Source organism: Oryzias melastigma, linkage group LG1, assembly GCF_002922805.2.
Source record: "Oryzias melastigma strain HK-1 linkage group LG1, ASM292280v2, whole genome shotgun sequence".
NCBI lineage: Eukaryota > Metazoa > Chordata > Actinopteri > Beloniformes > Adrianichthyidae > Oryzias > Oryzias melastigma.
In genome coordinates this window covers 18,974,082-18,995,156 of record NC_050512.1, presented here as the reverse complement: position 1 = coordinate 18,995,156, position 21,075 = coordinate 18,974,082, and the positions used below count along the sequence as shown (strand labels likewise).

The 21,075-nt window shown below is 38.5% G+C and overlaps 2 protein-coding genes across 4 annotated transcripts in view; one reads left to right on the top strand and one right to left on the bottom strand.

Moving 5' to 3' along the window:
- ndst3 (N-deacetylase/N-sulfotransferase (heparan glucosaminyl) 3) overlaps positions 1 to 13,736 on the top strand; it is a 48,001-nt gene extending 34,265 nt beyond the window's left edge. For 2 of the 3 annotated variants that reach the window (XM_024289551.2, XM_036212738.1), the window contains 9 exons: positions 4,594 to 4,776; positions 5,178 to 5,274; positions 6,077 to 6,200; positions 6,732 to 6,906; positions 8,305 to 8,475; positions 8,739 to 8,848; positions 11,298 to 11,400; positions 12,268 to 12,378; positions 13,176 to 13,736. In XM_024289551.2, the coding sequence (XP_024145319.1) occupies positions 4,594 to 4,776; positions 5,178 to 5,274; positions 6,077 to 6,200; positions 6,732 to 6,906; positions 8,305 to 8,475; positions 8,739 to 8,848; positions 11,298 to 11,400; positions 12,268 to 12,378; positions 13,176 to 13,205 (1,104 nt within the window). In that variant the 3' untranslated portion in view covers positions 13,206 to 13,736. Of the gene's footprint in view, positions 1 to 4,593; positions 4,777 to 5,177; positions 5,275 to 6,076; positions 6,201 to 6,731; positions 6,907 to 8,304; positions 8,476 to 8,738; positions 8,849 to 11,297; positions 11,401 to 12,267; positions 12,379 to 13,170 lie in introns of all 3 variants that reach the window. The other variant, XM_024289553.2, reaches the window with a different exon arrangement.
- Positions 13,737 to 15,047: 1,311 nt separating this feature from the next.
- prss12 (serine protease 12) overlaps positions 15,048 to 21,075 on the bottom strand; it is a 32,039-nt gene continuing 26,011 nt past the window's right edge. Inside the window, exons 12-13 of the mRNA XM_024289555.2 lie at positions 19,495 to 19,790; positions 15,048 to 17,598 (exon numbers count right to left, since the gene is read on the bottom strand). Of these exons, the coding sequence (XP_024145323.1) occupies positions 17,276 to 17,598; positions 19,495 to 19,790 (619 nt within the window). The 3' untranslated portion in view covers positions 15,048 to 17,275. The remainder of the gene's footprint in view (positions 17,599 to 19,494; positions 19,791 to 21,075) is intronic.

Genomic DNA, 21,075 nt, shown 5'->3' with positions numbered 1-21,075 from the left:
TTAAACCAGAAGAATCCCCAAGTTCTTGCAAAACAACATTCTCAGCATGTCTAATATTTTCAGTTCATTGAAAAAATATAAAGGCTGTATCCAAATTCCTTCTCTAACTAATAAAAACAACACAGGACTATGTAGTGCTCTAGGTTTTAAAAACAATTCAGACACTACGTTTTTTGTTTGAATATAACGTCACCTATTTCACAAAGTAAAAACCTATTAAATATGAGCATGAATCCACTGTGATCTGATTATGAAAATGTAAATTGTTCACAAGAAATACATTAGTTGAATGCATTTGTTTCACCGAAATCCTTCAGATGCAATGGACTGTGGCCTTTAATAATCAATGTAGTGAGCATCGATGCACACTGGTTTTTTGAGACTTGTGGGAAATTTCTAGAGCATTCGATTTTGGAATTGTAGATTTTGTCAGGAATGGTGGTGTAGGACCCAAATGCAGGAGACAAGACATGGTGGCAGAAACTCAAAGATTTACTTAAAAACTCAAAACATGACAAAACTAGGAGAAACCAAACCAGTGACATGACATAACAGAACAGATGACCTGACAATGAGAACTGAAGACCAGACACTTAAATAGGCTGAGGACAATTAACTAAATTAAAACAGCTGTGGGGGATTTGACCAGAACATGGTGAGACTGACAGGGAAAACAGAACATGACAAAACTGAGACATGGATCATGACAGATTTTCAACACTACAAAACGGTGAATGCACTACAGTGCAGTATGTAGTGAGTATAGTGAAGAAATTCAGATATATAGTAGCAAATGTCTTGAAAAGTAATGATTCTTGTCCACATCAGGACTAAAGCTTGTATTGTAAAAATAACTTTCTGTATACTTGTTTAGTTTTTTTTTTTTTTTTTTTTTGACTTTCATAATCTCCCCCCCAAGAAAAAAAACCCCAGAAATCTAAACATCATTATTTTACCAGAAAATTCGAGGACGTGCAAAGCAGCGATAGAGCTTAGACACTTTGGCCCAGTATCTGATGAAACTGTCAACTCTCTTGACTCCCTTTCCCATTCAGTTAAATATTGCCTCCATGCAAACAGATTTTCATGTGGGAGTGTGTTGAGTTTGCCTCAAGCAGTCACTGAAGAGCAACAGTATTCAGTGGAATGTAGCGTTGTCAATTTAGGTCGACTCGGATGCGAGGCCGTTCCAGCCTCCTTTGTATTGCCAGGATGTTTCATACTTAAAAAAAAAAAAAAAGTTTTCTCCCTGAAGTGATTTGCTAACATCTAAATGATTGTCTACACTTGCTATACTAATGTTTTTTATCAAAATTGATAAAAAGTCAGACAGGCAAAGTGAAAGATTAGGCCGCCAAAGGGCAGCAAACAAGTTTTTTCCCCTGTAAGCATGCAGTCATGTTGGAGGGGATTAGAACATGTCATAAACTCAAATACACAGCCGAGTGTTCTTTTAATCTCACGAGACATGACGTTTGTGTTCCTCTGTGTGGGTTCCTGCATGTTTGTATTTTGAAGAACATGATGTGATGTTGCTTTGACAAGCCTCATCAGAGCTTTTAGGTCAACACGAGATCAGAGAGCAGGAACACGAAGTTACTTTTAAGAGCAGATGAGAGACTCCGAGCAAAGACGTTAAACAGATGAAAGAAGAGGAGGGATATTAAGCTGTACAGGAGGAATGACGAGGGGGGAGGCAGAAATTAAAAGAGGAAGTCATCATCTTCACACTTCTCTCACAGTTCAAGTTTAAGTATGATTTGAGTCCAACTTTAGGGCTAAATTATGTATAAGCGTAGTATTTTTTATTAAAGGCACAAATGGGACTCTGAGCAATTCAATATTCAAGAAATGAGATGTGGCACCAGATGTAGAGAAAGGGTTTAAATGGTTCGGTTAATTGAATTCTTAGGCACAGAGAGCCTTTCCACCAAAAAAAAAAAAAAAAGGCTGGGACTTTGCTCTGTGCTTGGAGATTAGCATTCTCTCAAGGGGCTTTTTGCTTTTTAATTCAAACTCACCTGTCAAGGTTATTTTCTGTCTTTTGCTTTGTTAACCCGCTCTATGTGCATTTCTCCTTTTTTTCCTCTTTTCTGCAGCTCTCCAATTACAAACACAAATCGTCTTCTTTTTTTTTTTTCCCCTGTGTTTAATTTGGCCACCACAGCCTAATCCCCATTATGAATGTTACCCTTTTTAGCCATACTTAGACTACCTCTCTCTTCCTCTTTCTCTCTTTACCTGCAGAAATACCACACACACACATGAAAACAGTGCTGCATGCTTTCTTTCTTTCCTTTGCCTGAGCCAGACATCACAGACTATTGTGTGGTTTGAAGGGAACATAAATCACTTTTTGATCACCTTGTTTGCTCTGAAAAAAACAAGTACAAACAAACACAGAGAAGAAAACTTTACAATTGTTTTTATTTACCCCGGGTCAGATATTTCTGTACACAGCTTACACTCTCATTTTGCTCCTCTTTACAGCCGTCTGCTGTGCTAAATGTCTCGGCTCGGTTTTAATTTTCAACAGATATCTCCCGGGAAGGTGGAGTGCTTCGCTTTCCCGTTTTTTTCATTCATACTTCAAAGAGGGAACTTCATCGAAGAGGAGGGGCAACTGAACAGTTTATATTTGCATGATGCATTTCTAATATCCCACGCTGAGTTCTGGGAGGCGCCTTGACAGTGGTTCCACATTGCTGCTCCCACATCAGCTAGATTGATACAAGGCAGGCAAGCCGGAACGTTACACTGCTGGTTTGCTTAGTGAGCACAAGATAAAAAAGACAATGGCAGACGCACAAAACTGTGATGGCATACATGGATGCACAAATGCATAAATATTTATGTTGACATGGGCAGACACTCACGCACATTAAAATGATTCTGACATGCAACCCCTCTTCTCCCTCCTCTCTTTATTTTGTGTTTCTTTTTTTTACATTTTCTCTCACAAAAATGCCAAACAGCAAAAAAATAACTCGATGCATTTGTATCCACAGTGTCTCTCAGCCTCACACACCCACACACTCTTCTGATCAGTATTCTCAACAGCTTTCCAGGTCAGCCGGACACTGATCCATCAAACCCTGACATTGTGTCGCTGTGTATTTACACCAACCTTCCCTGTTAGAGAGCAGTACCGGCAGCCTTTTGTCACCAGCAAAAACAGCCTCGGAATATTTGAATCCCAATATTTTTACCTGTTCATTGCACCAAATCTGCACTTTTTTGTAATATGCAACATACGGCTTCATTTAAAATTCTATGACACTCATCGTTTGATCTATTTTAAAAGTTTTCCCAGTGAAAGTTTAATTATGATTATACTGAATTTAGCTACAATTTTAAAAACGTGTCATTATTTTTGTAGAGGACCACTACTTTGTTAAAAAGTCACCTCTAAATTGTGGGTGGGACTGTTGGCGAGGAGTAAGCCCGCCCCCTTCCCATCATCCATCTGTTTACATGCTCTCCTGCTAGCTTACAGGAGAATGAAAACGTACACACTTGTTGTCTACAAATACATGCATAGGAATGGAATAGAAAAGGGACCTTATGGCTTGCCATACTAGCTTTAATGTCACAACTTTAAGTTGTTTCTGTGTCTTTTCCTGATTCCAAACATCAGAATAAAGAAATGCTCAAAAATGTAACTTTAGGCTTTATTTTTCTTTATGTTTGTCATTCATCCTGAGAAAAATGCTATGAAAGCGTGTTAAAAACACGATTTTCATCAGTCTTTTAGATAAAGCCATCCTTGGTTTCTTTTTTTTTAGGCTTGTGCAGAAGTCAAAATGAATGGAAATCATCCTCCAATCTAGGGCCAGCATGTGTTTGTGTAGGTGTGTTCACATTCATAAACATCACCCACAGACAGACTTGCAATCACCCATGCAAAAACAGACACACATGCTCAAATTCAACAAATAATTCATATCTTAATGGCTGATGTTACCGTTTCATCAGGACACATTCCCATAGCTCTGTGCAATCAAAAACTGTAGGTGGGTGGGTGTGTGTGTGTGTGTGCGTGTGTGTGTGTGTGCACAGCAGCTATCTTAGCTTGTCTCTTCGATCAGCCTATAAAAGCACTGAGGCGTGGACAGATAGCCTCCACCGACACACTATTGCTCCTTCTCTCTTTTGAGTGTCTCCTTCTTCCTCACACACATTAACCATTACGAACACACTCTGCAAACACACTCTGCGGTGTGCAGCCGCATCTACCCCCCCCCATCAGTGCCTCTTAGGAGTACTGTGCCGCCTCCTTGGCTTTATCTACCAGAACTGGTGAATGAATGCATCGCTTTTAGTTTATCTGTTTACCTTTTTGTGCTCGAAACCATCTTGGGATGAAAGTTAATACACAATTTTCCTTAACAAAAGTGGCTGATGGCAAATATTGATACCTCCCGTTCACGCTCACACATAATCGCACCTTTCAGTGAAGTCAACAAAGACGGCAGCCTTCTTTAGGATTTTGACTTTTTCTTCAAACGCTGGAAAATGAATTGTTCTCTCTGTTGTTGTATCTCTTCTTCTCCTCTTCATTCCTGCTCCGTTTGTCTCTTTTCCCCGATCCAGATAAGCATATTCATGACCCACCTGTCCAACTACGGCAACGACCGACTGGGTCTTTACACGTTTGTCCACTTGGCCTCCTTCCTTCGCTCGTGGACGAACCTGAGACTCCACACGCTTCCACCCCTCCAGCTTGCGCACAAGTACTTTCAGCTCTTTCCTGAACAAAAGAACCCACTTTGGCAGGTGTGTTTGCAAGAGAACAAGCCCATTGTGATGTATTTCTGTCCTGATGTTTTTATAATGTGGATTAAAGCATTTTAGGGCGAGAAAAATGTCTTTAAAAATTGTAATCCTTCAGGTTTCAAGCTGCTAATCATCAATAACACTCACAAAAAGGGCCAAATTAGCAAGGATTGCTTGGTGTTGTCTTTAACAATAACTTTTAATGTTTTCACTTTTTTTGTGTGGAGGAATTTGGTGATGTCAAAACCAATATTGGTTAAGAACTAAATTCCCCTAAAATTAAAACTTAATTCTTCATCTGTGTGTGGAAAATCCTCCATGACATGGATTTGTGAGCATGCTTTTGTGCCGCATGTACGCCATGGCTTCAGCCCCCTTAATCCTTCTTCCCACCTTTTTAGAACCCGTGTGATGATAAACGGCACAAAGACATCTGGTCTAAAGAGAAAACCTGTGACAGATTACCCAAATTCATGGTGGTGGGACCACAGAAAACAGGTAGGGCACACTCAAAAAAAAAAAAAACTCACGCTCCGTCACGCACGAGCAACACAGAAACCAGCTCTGTGTGCACAGGTGTCTAGATCAGAGCCTTGTCATGTAATCCCCCTCCCACCTTTACCCCATCAGGGAGACAAAGGAAGAGGCTCCTGCCTCTTTTCTTCCACCCACATGCTGTCTGCTTTAGAAGCATAGAGATTCAGCCCTGTGAAACCAATGTGCCTGCCTTTCTTGTTTCTTTTACTCTGCCTCCATCAAAGAGGCTGAATAGAAGAAGCCTGTCTGAGTTGTGTACACATTATTCCAGCGCTGAGACTTGCCACCGTGTGATTTCTGCAGCTCTAATTGCTGGTGTTTTGGGCGTGAGGTGAGGAGGTTTGATATAACTGCTAATTAACTGGGTGATAATCTCCCAAATGGAAGGAGAGTTCATTATAGCAACATTAGCAACCCAGCCACAATTAGATTACTATAAATTTTCATTTTATTAGAGGGGGATGTTGGGAAGTCTGAGGGTGAGATGAGAGGTGGCGAGGATGAGACACGGGGCAGGGCCAAAGTCCCGCTCCTGATTGGTGTCAAATGATTTTGAATCATTTGATGGGAGAGGCCGCTGAACTTTACAGATGCACACACGCGAGCGTAATGACTTCTCAGCAACATAAATCTGGAAAAGGGGAGATTGTCCAGTATGGATCAGTGGTTGAAAGCTCTTACACACATTGAGACACACACACACACACAGACTGCTTTCTGCTGAATTAACGAGCCAGTAATGAATTATGCCTTTTTCTTCCAGGAACGACAGCACTTTATCTTTTCCTGCTCATGCACCCCTCCATATCTAGTAACTTTCCCAGTCCAAAGACTTACGAGGAGGTCCAGTTCTTCAACACCAACAACTACCACAAAGGGATCGACTGGTAATAACGCTGGCACCGCTCTTTCATTCTTTGCCTTTTTACAAGCCAGAGCCAGAGGTGAAATAAAAGATAAAAGAAAAAAACAACCGTTTTTCATTTTTGCGAGGCTGTTATGCTCTGTGCTTGTCGCGCGTCCTGCAGATTTCAATGATACTTTAGGCATCTCGAAACAGCACAACAGCTTCCTCAAAGTGATCCTTTAATCCGGCGAATGTAAGCCCACAGACATATGGTTCCTAAATTGACCCATAAGTGGGTTACTTGGCTGACAGCAAGGCAGCTGGTGTATTCTCCAAAGTCATCCAAAAAAACTTGAATCTAAAAAAAAAAAAAACCTTCATTAAACACGGTTTAAACTATGCCATCAAGTGCATATCAAGCTTGGCTAAGCACAGATAAAGCTCAGAACAAGGTGACTTTAGGAGAATGCATTTGTCTTTAAAAAATACCAAACAGAGCTGTTAAAGTTCTGCAGTAGTTTCAGATGTTTGAGCTGTGCCTCTTAAGCATGCAGATTTTTTTTCCTCTCAGGTACATGGAGTTTTTCCCTGTTCCCTCCAACATTAGCACGGATTTCCTGTTTGAGAAGAGCGCCAACTATTTCCCTTCAGAGGAGACTCCACGGCGAGCTGCTGCTCTGCTGCCAAAGGCCAAGATCATCACCCTGCTTATCAACCCCTCAGACAGAGCGTACAGCTGGTATCAGGCAAGGCCTCTGAGTTTCTCATCTTTTCATCTTGAATTTTCATCTGTTTTGATCAATTACTGTACAGATTTTAACTGTACATATCTAAATAAGGGTGCTTGATGTCACTTTTGATCAATTGTGTACTTGCATGTGTGAAGCAAAAAGGAAAAAGTTTCTCGTAGACTTAAAAGTTGTTTTCTTTAAGATCTTTGGTTAAATATCCAGTGCGATCATTTTTTTTAATCTATTTTTAAAATGTTCCCAGTGGTCTTTTAACTATGATTTTGCCATTTTTAGTCAAAATCAAATAATCATTTTTTTTTTTTTTTTCTGGGTCATAGTTTCTCCAGAGTGGGAGTAGTTCATTCGAAATTTGCCTCTCTAGTGGCCGCTCTCCTGCTAGCTTACAGCCCCTCACAATTCCAATATTATATTTCTGGTGCAACAAAAATAGTGAGCAATATTGGCTGTACAGTTCTTAGCCAGATCCCAGTCGGAAAATGAAGACAGACATGAATCTAGTCGACTGCAAGTGGATACATTTGAATGGAGTGGAGTAGGGACCTTTTGGCTTGCCGTAGTATCTTCTAGATCAGAGGTCTGCAACCTTAAACACTAAAAAGCCATTTGGTTCAGGTTCTTATGTACCAAAACAAAAACCTCAGAGTTAGAAAAAATCACTTTATTTATCTTTTCTGTGGCCATTAATTCATAAAATTTTGCTTTGAAATTTTCCATAAAACAAAGTTTTTCTACATATATATAACAAATTTGACTTCTTTCACTTTTGAAACTTGACATTCAAGTTCCTTTCAAAATAAAAAAAATATCCTGTGCTTCATCAGATCATTCAACTGCAATAGATTTCATTTAATTCAAAATGCAAGAAACATGAGATTTTATATTACTGACTTTTGTGTTCCTTCATCCTTTTTCTTCCTTTACTAGTGAATAAAAACATGACATTTGTGTAGAATACAAATTATTTCAAAATCTATAAATGAAAATGCAATAAGATAATGTCACTCTGACAGTAGATTAAACCTTTTACCATCATTTTATTCAGTTAGGCCTGTCTGACATGTCAAAAAGCTAAATATAATTAAATAATTAGCTAAATTAAAAGTTTTCTTCAAAGCCAAAGAGCAGTTCAAGCAGTTTCAAACTGCATTTCTATCTGCTCCTGATTCACAGCAATTTGAATAAAAAAAAAATGCTCAGATATCCAATTTAATTTACTTTATATATATCCTCCATCGTGAGAAAAAAGCTACAAAAACATGTTAAAATACAAAAAATACATATTTTTATCTGAGAGTCTTTAATTAAAAAGGAAAGTCTGCTCTATATTTTTTCACAATAGTTATTATTTTCTTTGAGTGATTTGAAGTTTCTTTCAATATCATGCACTTTCAGCATCAAAGGGCCCACGAAGACCCCGCAGCTCTGCAGTACACCTTTTATGATGTCATTAGCGGCAGAAAAGGTGCGCCCGCCGAGCTGCGCTCCCTGCAGAACCGCTGTCTCATCCCCGGTCTCTATGCCACGCATCTCGAGAGGTGGCTGACGTTCTATCCTGCTAATCAGGTATGCATGCTCACTGATACGAGCCCATCCTCATGCAGACATGCAAGCAGCAGATCTCCCTCACATTGTAATTGAAAAAAATCACTATTGTTTTTTTAATATGTGAGCTGTTCTCACAAAGAAAATGAAGGTAAACTCATCTCTATCTTTAGTAAAATAAAAACAAAAATAGTTTAACTCCATTTGAATTGTTGCCTCAAAAAAGTTTCTGCAGCCTCTAATTCGACAGTCTGTACTGACAGTGCACGGATTTATCCATGTAGGTGATGATCATCGATGGTCATCAGCTAAGAACTGACCCTGCAGCTGTGATGGATGAAGTCCAAAAGTTCTTAGGTGTCACGCCGCACATCAACTACTCCCAGGCCCTAACGTGAGTGTCCCACACAACATCCCGCCTTTCACCCTGGTGTAAACCCCTGTTCAAATGTTATTCCACATTTATAGCTATAAACAAAACTGTTAAAAGTCTGACATCTACTGGTTTTCTGCTGTTTTTGTTTGTAAAAAAGGTTCATTTAAAAAAATAAAATAAAATAAAAAATAAAAGTTGCTTTTAAAACTACATAACAAATGATATTTTGCTTTTGAAATGATTTATTTTGTTGTTTATTTTGCAGTTTATACGGTTGATTTAGTGCAGAGCCATTTATTAAACTCCAGGCAATCCAGGCTGAAGTTAATGACTGAATATGTCACACTGACATGACATGTTGCTTATGACAGTTTCTCCCATATACCGTTTGCAAATAGCCCCGGAAAATTATCTCTTTCTCTTTATGCCCCGTTTCAATTCCTTCTTTATTAGAGTTGTTACGTGTGACCTTTATGGTTTGTCGGAGTGGGAAAACTGTTTATTTCTCAAGCATCACTCAGCAGAATGCAATCAGTTTGCAAGCCCTCCAGCCTCCAGACAGGGACATCCAGAATTTTTCAGCTGTGATTGGAAGCGGGTTTACCTCTGTTTTGCGTTTCAAAACCTCGTGGAGACAAATAATTTGGAAAAAAAAAAAAAGATACAGTTAAGCTGAATATTAGGGATGCTGTTTGTGTTGTTGCTCAAATAAAACACCAAAAACATTATTAGTTTATGCCATCAGGTTGAGGACTAACAGATCCTCCAGTTGATAAAAAGTTAACCCTATTGAGGAATTAAGAATTGCATCAGTTCTTCTGTTCTAGACGTCACTAAAAATGAAATTCTTCTTGTATATGTCCTAATCTGCAAGCATGCACACATGAAGCAGCCTTATGTACCATTATGAACAAAGACACCCACGGTCGCTGCCTGTGACAGGTTTTCTCCTAACATGCTCCGGGGTGCAGCTGTTCTCCATTCTGGTCATTACATCAGGGCTTTTTAAAAGGCAAAAGAAGTGTTCCAAGAGAAATAAAGAGGATATTATAGAGGAATCTTATTTATCGGACCTGTTCCTCTCCGTATCCGGGCGTTTTTCTATTCGCGTGAAATATGGGTGCATCTTAAAAGGTGCTTGAGATTGAATTACAGATCTTTTCTTCCTGTACTTGTGTGGGATTTTCAGACGCCCGAGCATTACTTCAATATATAGTTTTTCTGGTGACTGTATTTTGTGTTTGCTGCCAAGTTTTTGCCAACTTTAGTCTTCATGCACTTGATGATAATAAACTGTGAATCCATGTAATGTGTGCATGCTTCCAAAATCAACATTACTTATATAGGTATTAATTAAAATCCTGTTGGTGCATCCTTTCTCTAGGGTTCTAGCGATTCATTATACAAACGATTCTATCGATTCATATCTTAATTTGTAGTTGTGAATACTATTCATGGTTGATTTTGATTTGATTCGATCTTTAACCAAAAATCCAACCGGTGTGACTCAGAAATAAACACCTGATACTGAACAGTGCAGGGGAAGTTTTCCAGATTCCTTGTATTTCTTGCAAGATTATCAAGTTTATTTTAAATATGTGTGCAAACAAAGAAGTAAACGAGAATGAATGGAAAATCCATTTTACATTTTAGTTTAATAAAGTCCATTATTAGAATATTCTACCACACTGTATAGTCACATCTTTGCAAATCCAAAGTGTTTCCATGCATTGGATGGTTTAATGATTATTTGCTGCATTTTGTGTGTTGTCCACTGTGATGTCACTTGGTCATTTTTATGTTACAGTAATATAAAGGATATATTTTGAGGATTTAGATGAGTGATCCTCCTTCAAATCATGTTTTACATTTAAATACATTATCAAGATAAAAATGAAAACATAAAAAATATAAATCTAGCAAAGTGAAAATAACCTCTTGTGTAAACAATGAAAGGTCAATGATTGGATTAATGGAAAACAAGGATAAATGGGCCACAACAACTGAAGCATATTACTAGAATAAATGCAGAAAAAGAATCTCTTTTTTTTTTACATTTCATTTTTTCCTGGAAAAAAAAAAGATACTTCACCATCCTATCAGAGTGCCACCTAATAGCCAACAAGTGTACTCGAACTGACTGTTCCACTAAAAGGGAAAGGAGATAGCACAGCTGTCAGGGAGATGCTGATAACTAAAGAGGAAAAGTCAAACGGAGTGTGTTGAATTTGAAGCAGTTCCGTCTGCTTCGTGTGTGAGATGTGTCAACTTTCCAGGTCGCACATTTCCAAATACTTAGCGGTGCTGCTGAGGTTTAACTTAAAGCTTCTTTGCATGGCTGTGATTTGTATTTGATGAGCGCCGTTAAAAAACTATAAATCCAATGTGCGTTTTTGTCACTGCTTTTCCACTCAACGAGACTTTTTTTGTTTGTTTTTGTCTCCTTTTTCTGCTTCTCGTCTCTCAGCTTCGACCCTCAGAAGGGCTTCTGGTGTCAACTCCTTGACGGGGGGAAGACAAAATGTCTGGGGAAAAGCAAAGGACGGAAGTACCCTCCTATGGAGCTGGAGGTGAATTTATTTTGCATGTCTTAAAGCGTGTTTAAGCTCTGGGAGAGATTGATACAAATACAGAATTAAATCTCTGACCGATTTATAATTCGAGAAAAAAAAAAATCTGATGACTGACATTGACAGGCCGTAGTCTCTCCATCTCCTGCGTCCCATAGGACATAGGCAATAATGAAAACTGTCAACCAATCAGATCCATCCAGAGATCCTCCACCTTACTATGAGGACTCATAGTGACATAACACCTGTGAGAGACAGGAAATGGGGCAGATTTGGATGGAGGAAAAGGACAGGTCAGAGGGAAAAAAAAAATCCATTAATCTTTGTCCCGGCTGCAGACTCTGCTGAGGAGAAACCAGCTCACAGATGAATCACACGTTCGCTCTCACTTCAAGACAAACTCATACGAACAATCTGTCTCCACACTTGCGCTCACACATGGCCACTGGCTGTGCCTTGGTGTCACCTGTAATTAGAATTTATTTGAGCTTTCAGCGAGGAGAAAGGCAGCGAGTTCAGAAGATGAGAGAGGCAGAGTGAACAGCAGGAGTGAGAGACAATGGAGGAGGGGGGGAGATGATCTCTGGGATTCTTTATGTAATTTCCTCCTGCTCCCCCACCTCTCTTTTCATGTCGGTTCAGATCAACCAGCAGTTTTTTTTCACAAAAACTTTATATTTGTTCTGTAATCTCTGTTAAGTTCTAGTTTCCCCCTTTAAATGAGCTTTCTGTCCTCTTCTCTTTTTTCGTTGGCCTGTGCAACACCTTTTCTTTAACCCTGAATCCCCCCAATTAACCAACTACATTCTCCTCCTCCCGCTCTCATCTCGTTACACTTTCTGCTTCTCTTCCTCTGCTGCTCTTCAGGCACGGGAATATCTCTCCAGGTACTACAGGGACCATAATGTTGAGCTGTCAAAACTGCTGCATCGTCTTGGACAGCCCCTTCCCTCATGGCTCAGGGAGGAGCTGCAGAAGGTCAGTAGCAAGCTCATCTCACAATGATGCAAGAATTTTAAGGATTAACTGATTATTTTTTGTTTTATTTTTCTTTAATCAAGATAGAAATGAGACAAAACCAGCATTTATTTTACATTTTCACTATTCAGTCTTCCCACTTCCCCCCCCCCATCTCTCAATGTAAGTTTGTTGCTCAAGTGCGACACCCAGTGGTTATTTGGTGGATTACATGGGACTCAAAAGGGCAACAAAAGCCTGATATACTCTTTGCTTCTTGAAGCGTTCTTGATTTATTTATTTATTTTAAACAACCGAAAGCCATTTTATGCCAACGAAAAGGACTTTTGTAAATATTTGCTTCCACATCTTCTATTTGCAGCTTGTAATACATTTTACAAACACTTAAAACAAATAAGTTGTGATAAAAAAAACACATTCTGCTAGATAAAAAAGAAATGATAGGAACTGTGCTGCATTGAGCCATGCTGGAACGTTGGATTCCACACTGTCTACATCTGTTGTTCCACACTCTGGACTTTAGTCACAATAGCTTGATAAAGAAGATTTCTTCTGACCTTCAAGCTCTGAGTTAACTCAAATTGCTGCTCACAGAGAATAAAAAAACAAACCAAAACAAAACCCTCCTTGCAATTTTGCTGCACTCACAGCATGCTGCTTTCTATTTCCACGGCTGATATTTTAATCGATAAATAATCAAAAGCGTGATTTAAGTACTTTATCCAGTTTCTCCCTGTTTTCTCTCTTCACCCCGCCCCCAACAACCCGTTCTCTTTGTACCACTTTCTGAAGGTTAGATAACCTTTGCGTTTGTGAGCCAGAGTTAAAGGTCAAGACGTCAAAGACGCGCGGGAGCGACCAGGAGCACCTGACTTCAGCTGCACTGTCTGTGGCCTTTTCATGCACCCTGAGGGGTGGGGGGCAAGGACGACACGCCCTGCGTCACCTACAACCGGGGCGCTGCTGAGCAGAGAGGAGGACGTCTTTAATGTACAGAGAAACCCAGCAGGAACAAATGTGGATGGATGGATGGATGGATGGATGGATGGATGGATGGATGAATGGATGAGATAGTGCTAAATGATGTTTGAACTGAACAGATGAGCCACAATAAATCAATAAAGAAAGCTAGAGGAGACGAAGAGAGCTCGGCCAGAGTTGCCCAAACCCGTTCCCGATCTGTCATACAGGTCTGCAGTGAATATTATTGTCTTTTTTTAAATTTTATTTTACTTTTTCCTTTAAGTTATGTTGCAGCGCTGGTCAGCTGTGCGTGGTTCCATAGGGATAACGTTGCACTAAGTTCTGTTTTTTTGAAACTCCAACCCAATAAATACACATATTTTTGCTTGCTTTTACTAGTTTTTGTGTGATTTATGATGTTACTGTGATGGAGAAAAAGGATAAAATCACAGACTCAGGGTGGGTGACGGACTGTTACTTTCAGTGATTCTTTTTTTCTTTCATTACTATTATCATTATTATTTACAATTCAAAGTAGATTTACATCCATTTTTGCCCTTTGAGATGTCTCTTCCCTGAGAGCTGAAAATGTGAAGCTGCGACAAAAACCTTTATTACAACATTACAACATTTTGACTGCAGAAAATCTCTGTTCAGAGGACTGCAGATGATTTCAAGCAAATAACTCACTTTTCCAAACCCAAGTTTTGTGGTTGCTGCTGTTATTGGAAAAGTTTTTTCATTATCTCCGTTAAAAAATGTTGCTTTTATTTTTTTGTCTTCTCCCCTAAACCTCTATCTTATTTTGTTTTGATTTAACCCCCCTATTGTCAAATGAACACACACAAGCAAAATTAAAGAAATAATAAATATGGCTGCATAAAATGATCTTTTCCTTTTTTATTTTGTTGTTTTTTAATGGCATGGATAAACGCTTTTATTCTGAAAGGTTGGCCGTATACGGTGAATTATTCAAACATCCCAAGAGAACTTTCTTGCTTTGCTGTTTATTATCAGTAATGCAATATATTTTTTTTTAAAATACCAATATAAAAGGGGTGTATTAATGTATGATTGATATAAAGCCTTTATTTTGTTGGACGGAAACAATCTTATGTAAAGAAAATACAAATTTTCTTCAAAGTGATGAGCAGTAAAGTAATGTACAGAAGAAATAATCAATGAATAAATGGGATGTTGCTGAAACAGGCCTTTCTGCATTATGATTACTTTACTTCTGACCTATTCTTATTCTTTAGTTTTTCCTAAATAAAGATTTTTCAAAGTAAAAGTATCAATCAAAAATTGCTAATTTATGTTGAGCTACATGTTCAATTGAGTGTGCAATCAATGTCATTTCAATTTGTAAAAATGCAAAAGTATTTTTTTAAAAATTGTATAAGTAAATATAGTGTAATATTACTTTCCTCATTATCTGTTCATATCATTCCAGTAAACCCAGATTAGCAACAAATAATAAAAAAAAAATGTGTATCTCTAGTTTTCTAAAGAATTAACACAAGGAAACTCTAGCTTTCGAGTTTTCCCCTTAGAGCTTGTTATTAAAACGACACTCTCCATATCTCTGCTTAAACAACAGTAAACATACTTTAAATAGTATCTCTCTTGGCAGCAACCTGCACTCTATGAGCCAAGCATAACATTGGCAACCTTTTTATGGCTTCAAGTACATTTTTTTTTCCCTGTTTTTTTTTTTTACTATTTCTGTGTGACTCAAAAGGAATTCAGTGAATCTCATAGCTCACAAACAACATCGTTTACGAGGTGCCAAACAACAAGCAGGTCAGTGTTTCAGAGCTGTCAGCCCGCTTCTGCATACCATTTTTACGAGATTGTAAATTCAAACATTTATTGTTCTAATTCTCAGAGGGCATTTGTAAACAAACCAGCAACAAGTTGAGTTTTGTTAAATAATATAGAATGATGGTGCTATGTGAAATGAATATACCATATTTAACTTATATTACATGGAAGCAACTGTGCTCCTTTTTTGGGTCAGACGGTTCAGGCCTTTGAGTCGTTTATTCATTTCTGACCTCGTCATGCATCAACCTTCACAAACTTTACTACATTTTACAATACCAGCTTTTAGTTTATAACTATTTGAATTGAATTAACTATTTTTTTCAATAGGAGATGAATCAGGAAATGTTAAGTAAATCAATACTAGTTTATTGACTTTTTAAGTCAATATTTAATAAAATCAGGGAAAATGTTTCCTGTTACTGCTGTTATTATAATCATGTCTACACTAATGAAATCTAATGAACCATTTAGGTTTTTTTGCTGATATGTTTTTCAGAGCAAACACAAAAACACTCCAGATTTTTAGTCATGTATATGTTGTTGTAAGTCAACGTGACCACTAGAGGGCGAAGTGCAACTTAAAGTTTAGCCATGATCCTCCTCAGATTGGGACTTCTGTCATGACAAAAGCAGATCAATTTTTAAAAAATTGAGTTTCTTTTGCTGTGACGGAATGGTGACCTGTCCAGGGTGTACTCCACCTTTGCCCAACAGCAGGCGAGACAAGCTCTGGCAACCCCAAAAGGGGATACAGCAGGCTAAGTGATGAAGCAAATTGAGGGAGTTGCTCATTAAGTAAATATTTGTGATATTTTTTTTTTTTTTTTGCCACTAAGGATCATCCAAATGAACAGCCTGACTTCTCTTTGTGTCGCTTCAGCAGCAACACCCTTGAAGTGACATTTTACAGACAATGACTGATAATTGCACAAAAGGCTCTTTTAAATACCACAGGCTCTACGTCTAACACATCTATCCTTTTTATGTCCTTAATTAGAGGGTAAAAATGTACTTCTTTGGCATCTAATGTTAAAGTTTAAAAAACTGATTTGCCTTTTTCATTAGAAATTACAAAAAAAACTGCTGAAACTTACTCGTCATTATCAGTCAAATGAGTGCAGATGATCAACTAAATGCCATTCCAACATACCTGCCACACAGTCTCAGTTGAGGGTGTGTACAGAAAACATTCTAGAGTTCTCCATTGCCATGATCACGGTCGCCTCTCATAACAAGACAAAACACATGAGATAAGATGCAGCGAGCGTCACACAGGAATACTAGACATGCATTAGCCGTAACGCTTCAGTAAATACCCGACAAGCTTCTTATGAAAAGTTAGTTTATGAAATGATGTTACAACATAACACAAAATGAACAGCAAAACTGAACTTTTTTGAGGGTTTTCCTAAAGTGTTAACAGTTTGGCAACAATGAAATACTGTGCAAGGACAACATATCAATACTTAAAATACAGTTTTGTGCTTTGTTGAAAATAAAACATTTTGTTCAGTGCAAACATAACTTAGCACACAGTCAAGGTCAAATACTTTTTTTTTGGTGTTATATAAGACCTGAAGTATAAATCACACCAGAGGTAAAATCCAAAAATACATAAATGATACATTTCCATAAACACTTACGCACAAGTCAGAGTGAAGACAGTACTCAACACTGAAGAGTTAAACGTCATGCTGCAGGTTTGATCATTCAGGTTATTCCACTGAATATTCTTCATGCTTGATTGCATTTACGAGAAACAGACGATAATTTTGGTCCCTTTTCAACATCGGAAATCATTGACCTAGAATTATAACACATAGAAGCAAAAACAAACATTTAAAATCTGTACATAGAATTGACAGAACAATATAGAAGTGTTTTATAACGTAGAAGGAAATGTTTTTTATGTAATACTTCATCTTATGATTATCAAATTGTTCAAAAAGTGCTTATGACCTTTCCTCAAGAATCAAGTCAGGCTTTTACATAAATGCTTTCCAATCAAGTGACTCCAAATAACCATGAGTTCAATAAATGGCAAATAACCGATCGAGTCCTGAGAGTCTTCATGATTAAATCTGAGCTGGTTTATCGATTGCCGCTTTCATCTCATTTTCTGGTCCTGTCCGATAACTTTGCGTATCCAGGAGCTAAAAGCGGAGACTTTGGTGTAAACGCCGGGCGACTGATGCGTCCTGCAGGCGTGACCCCAGGATGTGACTCCATAAATCACCCAGCCGCCCCCTGGTCGCTCGCACACGAGTGGGCCTCCGCTGTCGCCGCGGCAACTGTCCACGCGCCTGTCGGACTGCACGCTGCCGGCGCAGAGCATGCGGCTGGTGAAGGCACTGTGGAAGTACTGCTGGCAGAGGCGGCGGGGCAGCAGGGACAGGGGCGCCTGCTGCAGGGTTTTGGAGTAGGACCGCCCTAGAAAGAGAATAGGCACAAAGTTTTATGAAAAAAATCAACAGGTTGATGCTTTTTAGGTTAAAATTGGTGTATATTATTCAAACCAGTGTTTCCAGTTCATCTCAAATGATTTACAACTAACTTACTATAATTATATTTTTAGGGAAAATCAAAAACTTGAGTTGTTTTTTAGGACATTGTTTCTGCAGGTTCTGTGGTTGGGAGCCTCACTTCATTTCCCATCATCCTTTAGTTCACACTCTCTCTCACTATCTTACAGCTCCTTTAACCCTCAAGCTGACATTAGTGGTGTAACAAAAATGCAAGACATCTTGGAGCTGTCCAGCCGTACAGTTTTGAGCCAGATAGAATGGGGAAAACAAAGACGTGGATGCAGTAAATACCCAACAATGGATCTTTTTGTCTGCAAGTAGATGTCTCAGAATGGAGCGGAGCAGGGACCTCGCGGCCCACTCATGTCACTGCAACAAGCTTTATCAATTTTTTTTTTTTTGTCTGCTCCTGATTGACAACAATTTGAATAAAGAAATACTCAGAAATGCAATTTTAATTGTTTTCTTTTTTTTAAGCTTTCATCTTGAGAAAAATATGATAAAGAATATGATAAAAACAAAAAAAATAAGATTTTCATTGGAGTGGGTCTTTAAAAACTATTTCAAAGACCATTTTTTGGTAGGTATATGATGAGACATGGTTTCGTGGTAAACTATTTTCCACAAGTAAATTGTTAAATTTTATTGTTTATTTTATTATTATTTCCTTTTAAGTTTAACATTTTTAGAAACCTGTATAAGTTATTCGACTCTAAAACTCAAATTTAATTTTCAAAACTCAAGGTCTCATCCATCTCTAAGAATTTTTAGGTCGCACACAAAGTTTTTATTTATTTGTTTATTTATTTATTTTTGGATTCAATTTAAATTATTTTGGTTTAGTCTTTTCGGATAGAAGGGCAAAAATGGATTTCAAAATAAGGGCGTCATTATAACCATGGACGTTGTAGCAAATATTTTCCTACAGAGTCTGCTACAACAATCCAAATTACAGACTGTGTCAAGACTCTAGTTTCCACAGCCATCTTATTGGAAGTGAGTGGGAAACACCACTGAAAAATGAGCCAAAGTCTTTTATTTTTTTGGTGCCTGTGAGCATCATAAACTATCCATAGCCGCTTCGGGTGGATGTGTATGTGGAAAATCTGCTTGCGTGAGTGATATCAGAGTGAAAGACAGCCACACAGCTGTTCAAAGTCTTGAGTCGAATGGCCGTTGCTAAACATCACAGACTCTAAATAGCCCGGCCTGCCTTGCTTTAGTAAACTTGGACGACTCTCTTCTGCCACCCACACAAACTAACTCACTTTATCACACACAATTTCAACTATCGGAGATCAAAACAGTCTCCTCAGTGGGGAGTTTGGGCTCGGGCAAAGTGTTAACATAACCTTCTGCAGGCCTTTCTGACTAAGTTGCCATGATTAATGACATCAGCATGTAATTTAAAGATCACTTGCAGATGTGTTGCTCTGGACACAGTCAAGTGTAACAGCAGACAGAGGATGAAGTGGAACGAAGGCTATTTAGGGAGGGAAAGAACTCACATGATTTGGCTCCGAGGTTAAACTTTAAAATGTGTTTCACCCTATATCCCCCATGGACTTAATATGCTTGTTTGTTTTACTCCTTTAAATATATAATTTGTGGAATTTTGTGTCTTTAAAATGTGAAATTGTTTAAAGAAAATATAAATTTTAACTTTAAATAATGTTTTTTTTGAAAACGTAAACACATAAAAGTGTAATTTATTCCCTTTCTCTTTGTTTTCTTGAGACTTTGCAGTAAATAATTTGGGATAAATTGCCATGCACTCAACATGCACACATTATCAGCTGACCTGTGTCGCCCCAGCCTGTTATGTGGCAGTTGCTGGCTTGTTTGAGGAGTCTCTCCTTCCTCGCGGGCAGGCAGACTGGAAGAACGTGGCGACTGAATGACACACATTCTCCAGCCGTTTGTCCCACCGCTCCGGGTGACAGGTGAACCAAGGCCAAGTCGTAGTCGTTGCTGTGGGAATGGTATCTCGGATGGAAGACGATTTCATCGACGCCGTATTCCTCTTCGTACTCCTCAGGGACCAGGGAATGATAGTCGCCCACCCTGACTTTATACAGCTTTGTGCTGTTTCCGTACCTGTAAAACAAAGGATGGAGAAAGGCCTCATCAGGGGTCTTTCATTAAACTTTTAAAACTCAAAAAATTAGCTTGTCAGAACTCAGAAGCCTCTCTGCTAGTATTAGCCCTATTGTAAGATATTGACAAAAACAGTGGCAATTGTGCTTTAATATGCCTAAAAATGTAGTTTAAAAAGCACATTTCAACTTATTTAGAAAAAAACAGGTATATGCAGGGAACTCAACTCTGACACTGTCCTTAACCTACAGCATGTAACCTGCAAAGCAGGTTAACCTGTAAACCCATGATCTGACATCAGCACACAAAGTACCCACATGCATTGCAGTAACGACATACTAGGAACAGGAAAACAGTAAAACCTCAACAGTAACAAAGACTAAACCTAAAAATATTCAAAAGTGGAACGGAGTGACTGAAAATGCAAACTCCACAAATCAGTGACGTGCAGTCAGGGGAGGCAGGTGAGGCTGAGCCACACCAGCAAAATATAGCTAAAAAAATGAATACATTCAATAAGATGAATATACTTTTTAAAATAAAAATAAAAAATAAAATGTTATTTTCTATGACTACCATTTTTGTCCGGATTTTCAGCATTTTTTGCAAAAAAAAAAAAAAAAAAGCAGCAAATTTACGAGTTTCCTGTCCAAAAACTAGACAGCGCTGGGTGAGGCTGGGTGAGGCAGCGCCGCACGTACACTGACTGCAGATGACGTATGCCTGTGTTGTTTCGGTCTTTCTATCATCATAAAATACACTTTATTTTAAATTGACCTGATTTGTTTATCTCTTGCTATCTTTCTGAATACAGTGGTTTCAGTTTGGGACTCATTTAGTCTTCTCATCCGATATAAATGCGCTTCAAAAACACACTAGGTGCGGCAGACAGTCCACCTGCCTCACCACAATATACATGCCACAAGCAGAGGGCGCTGGTGAGCCCAGAGAGTGTATGTGACACCGCGGCTAAAGAATAGTAGATTTAGCGATAGCAAAACGTGCAGCCGTCCAGTACTCTTTAATGTTGTTTAACATCAATTTGTAAATGGAGGATTCGTTTTTTAAACCCATAAACTCAATAATTAGTGTAGACACATCATTGGTAGTGATCACTGAGACAGAGAGATCTTTAACACTGAAGAAAGAAAAGGAAAACTTCTACAAAGGTTATCCATCTGTTTCTTCAGAAGGAGCAGCGCACAGACTTCATTCATAAGTAAAAGTAAGTCAATAACAACAATTTTGGTGATTTTTTAAATGCTACAGTTTGTAAACAGAAGTA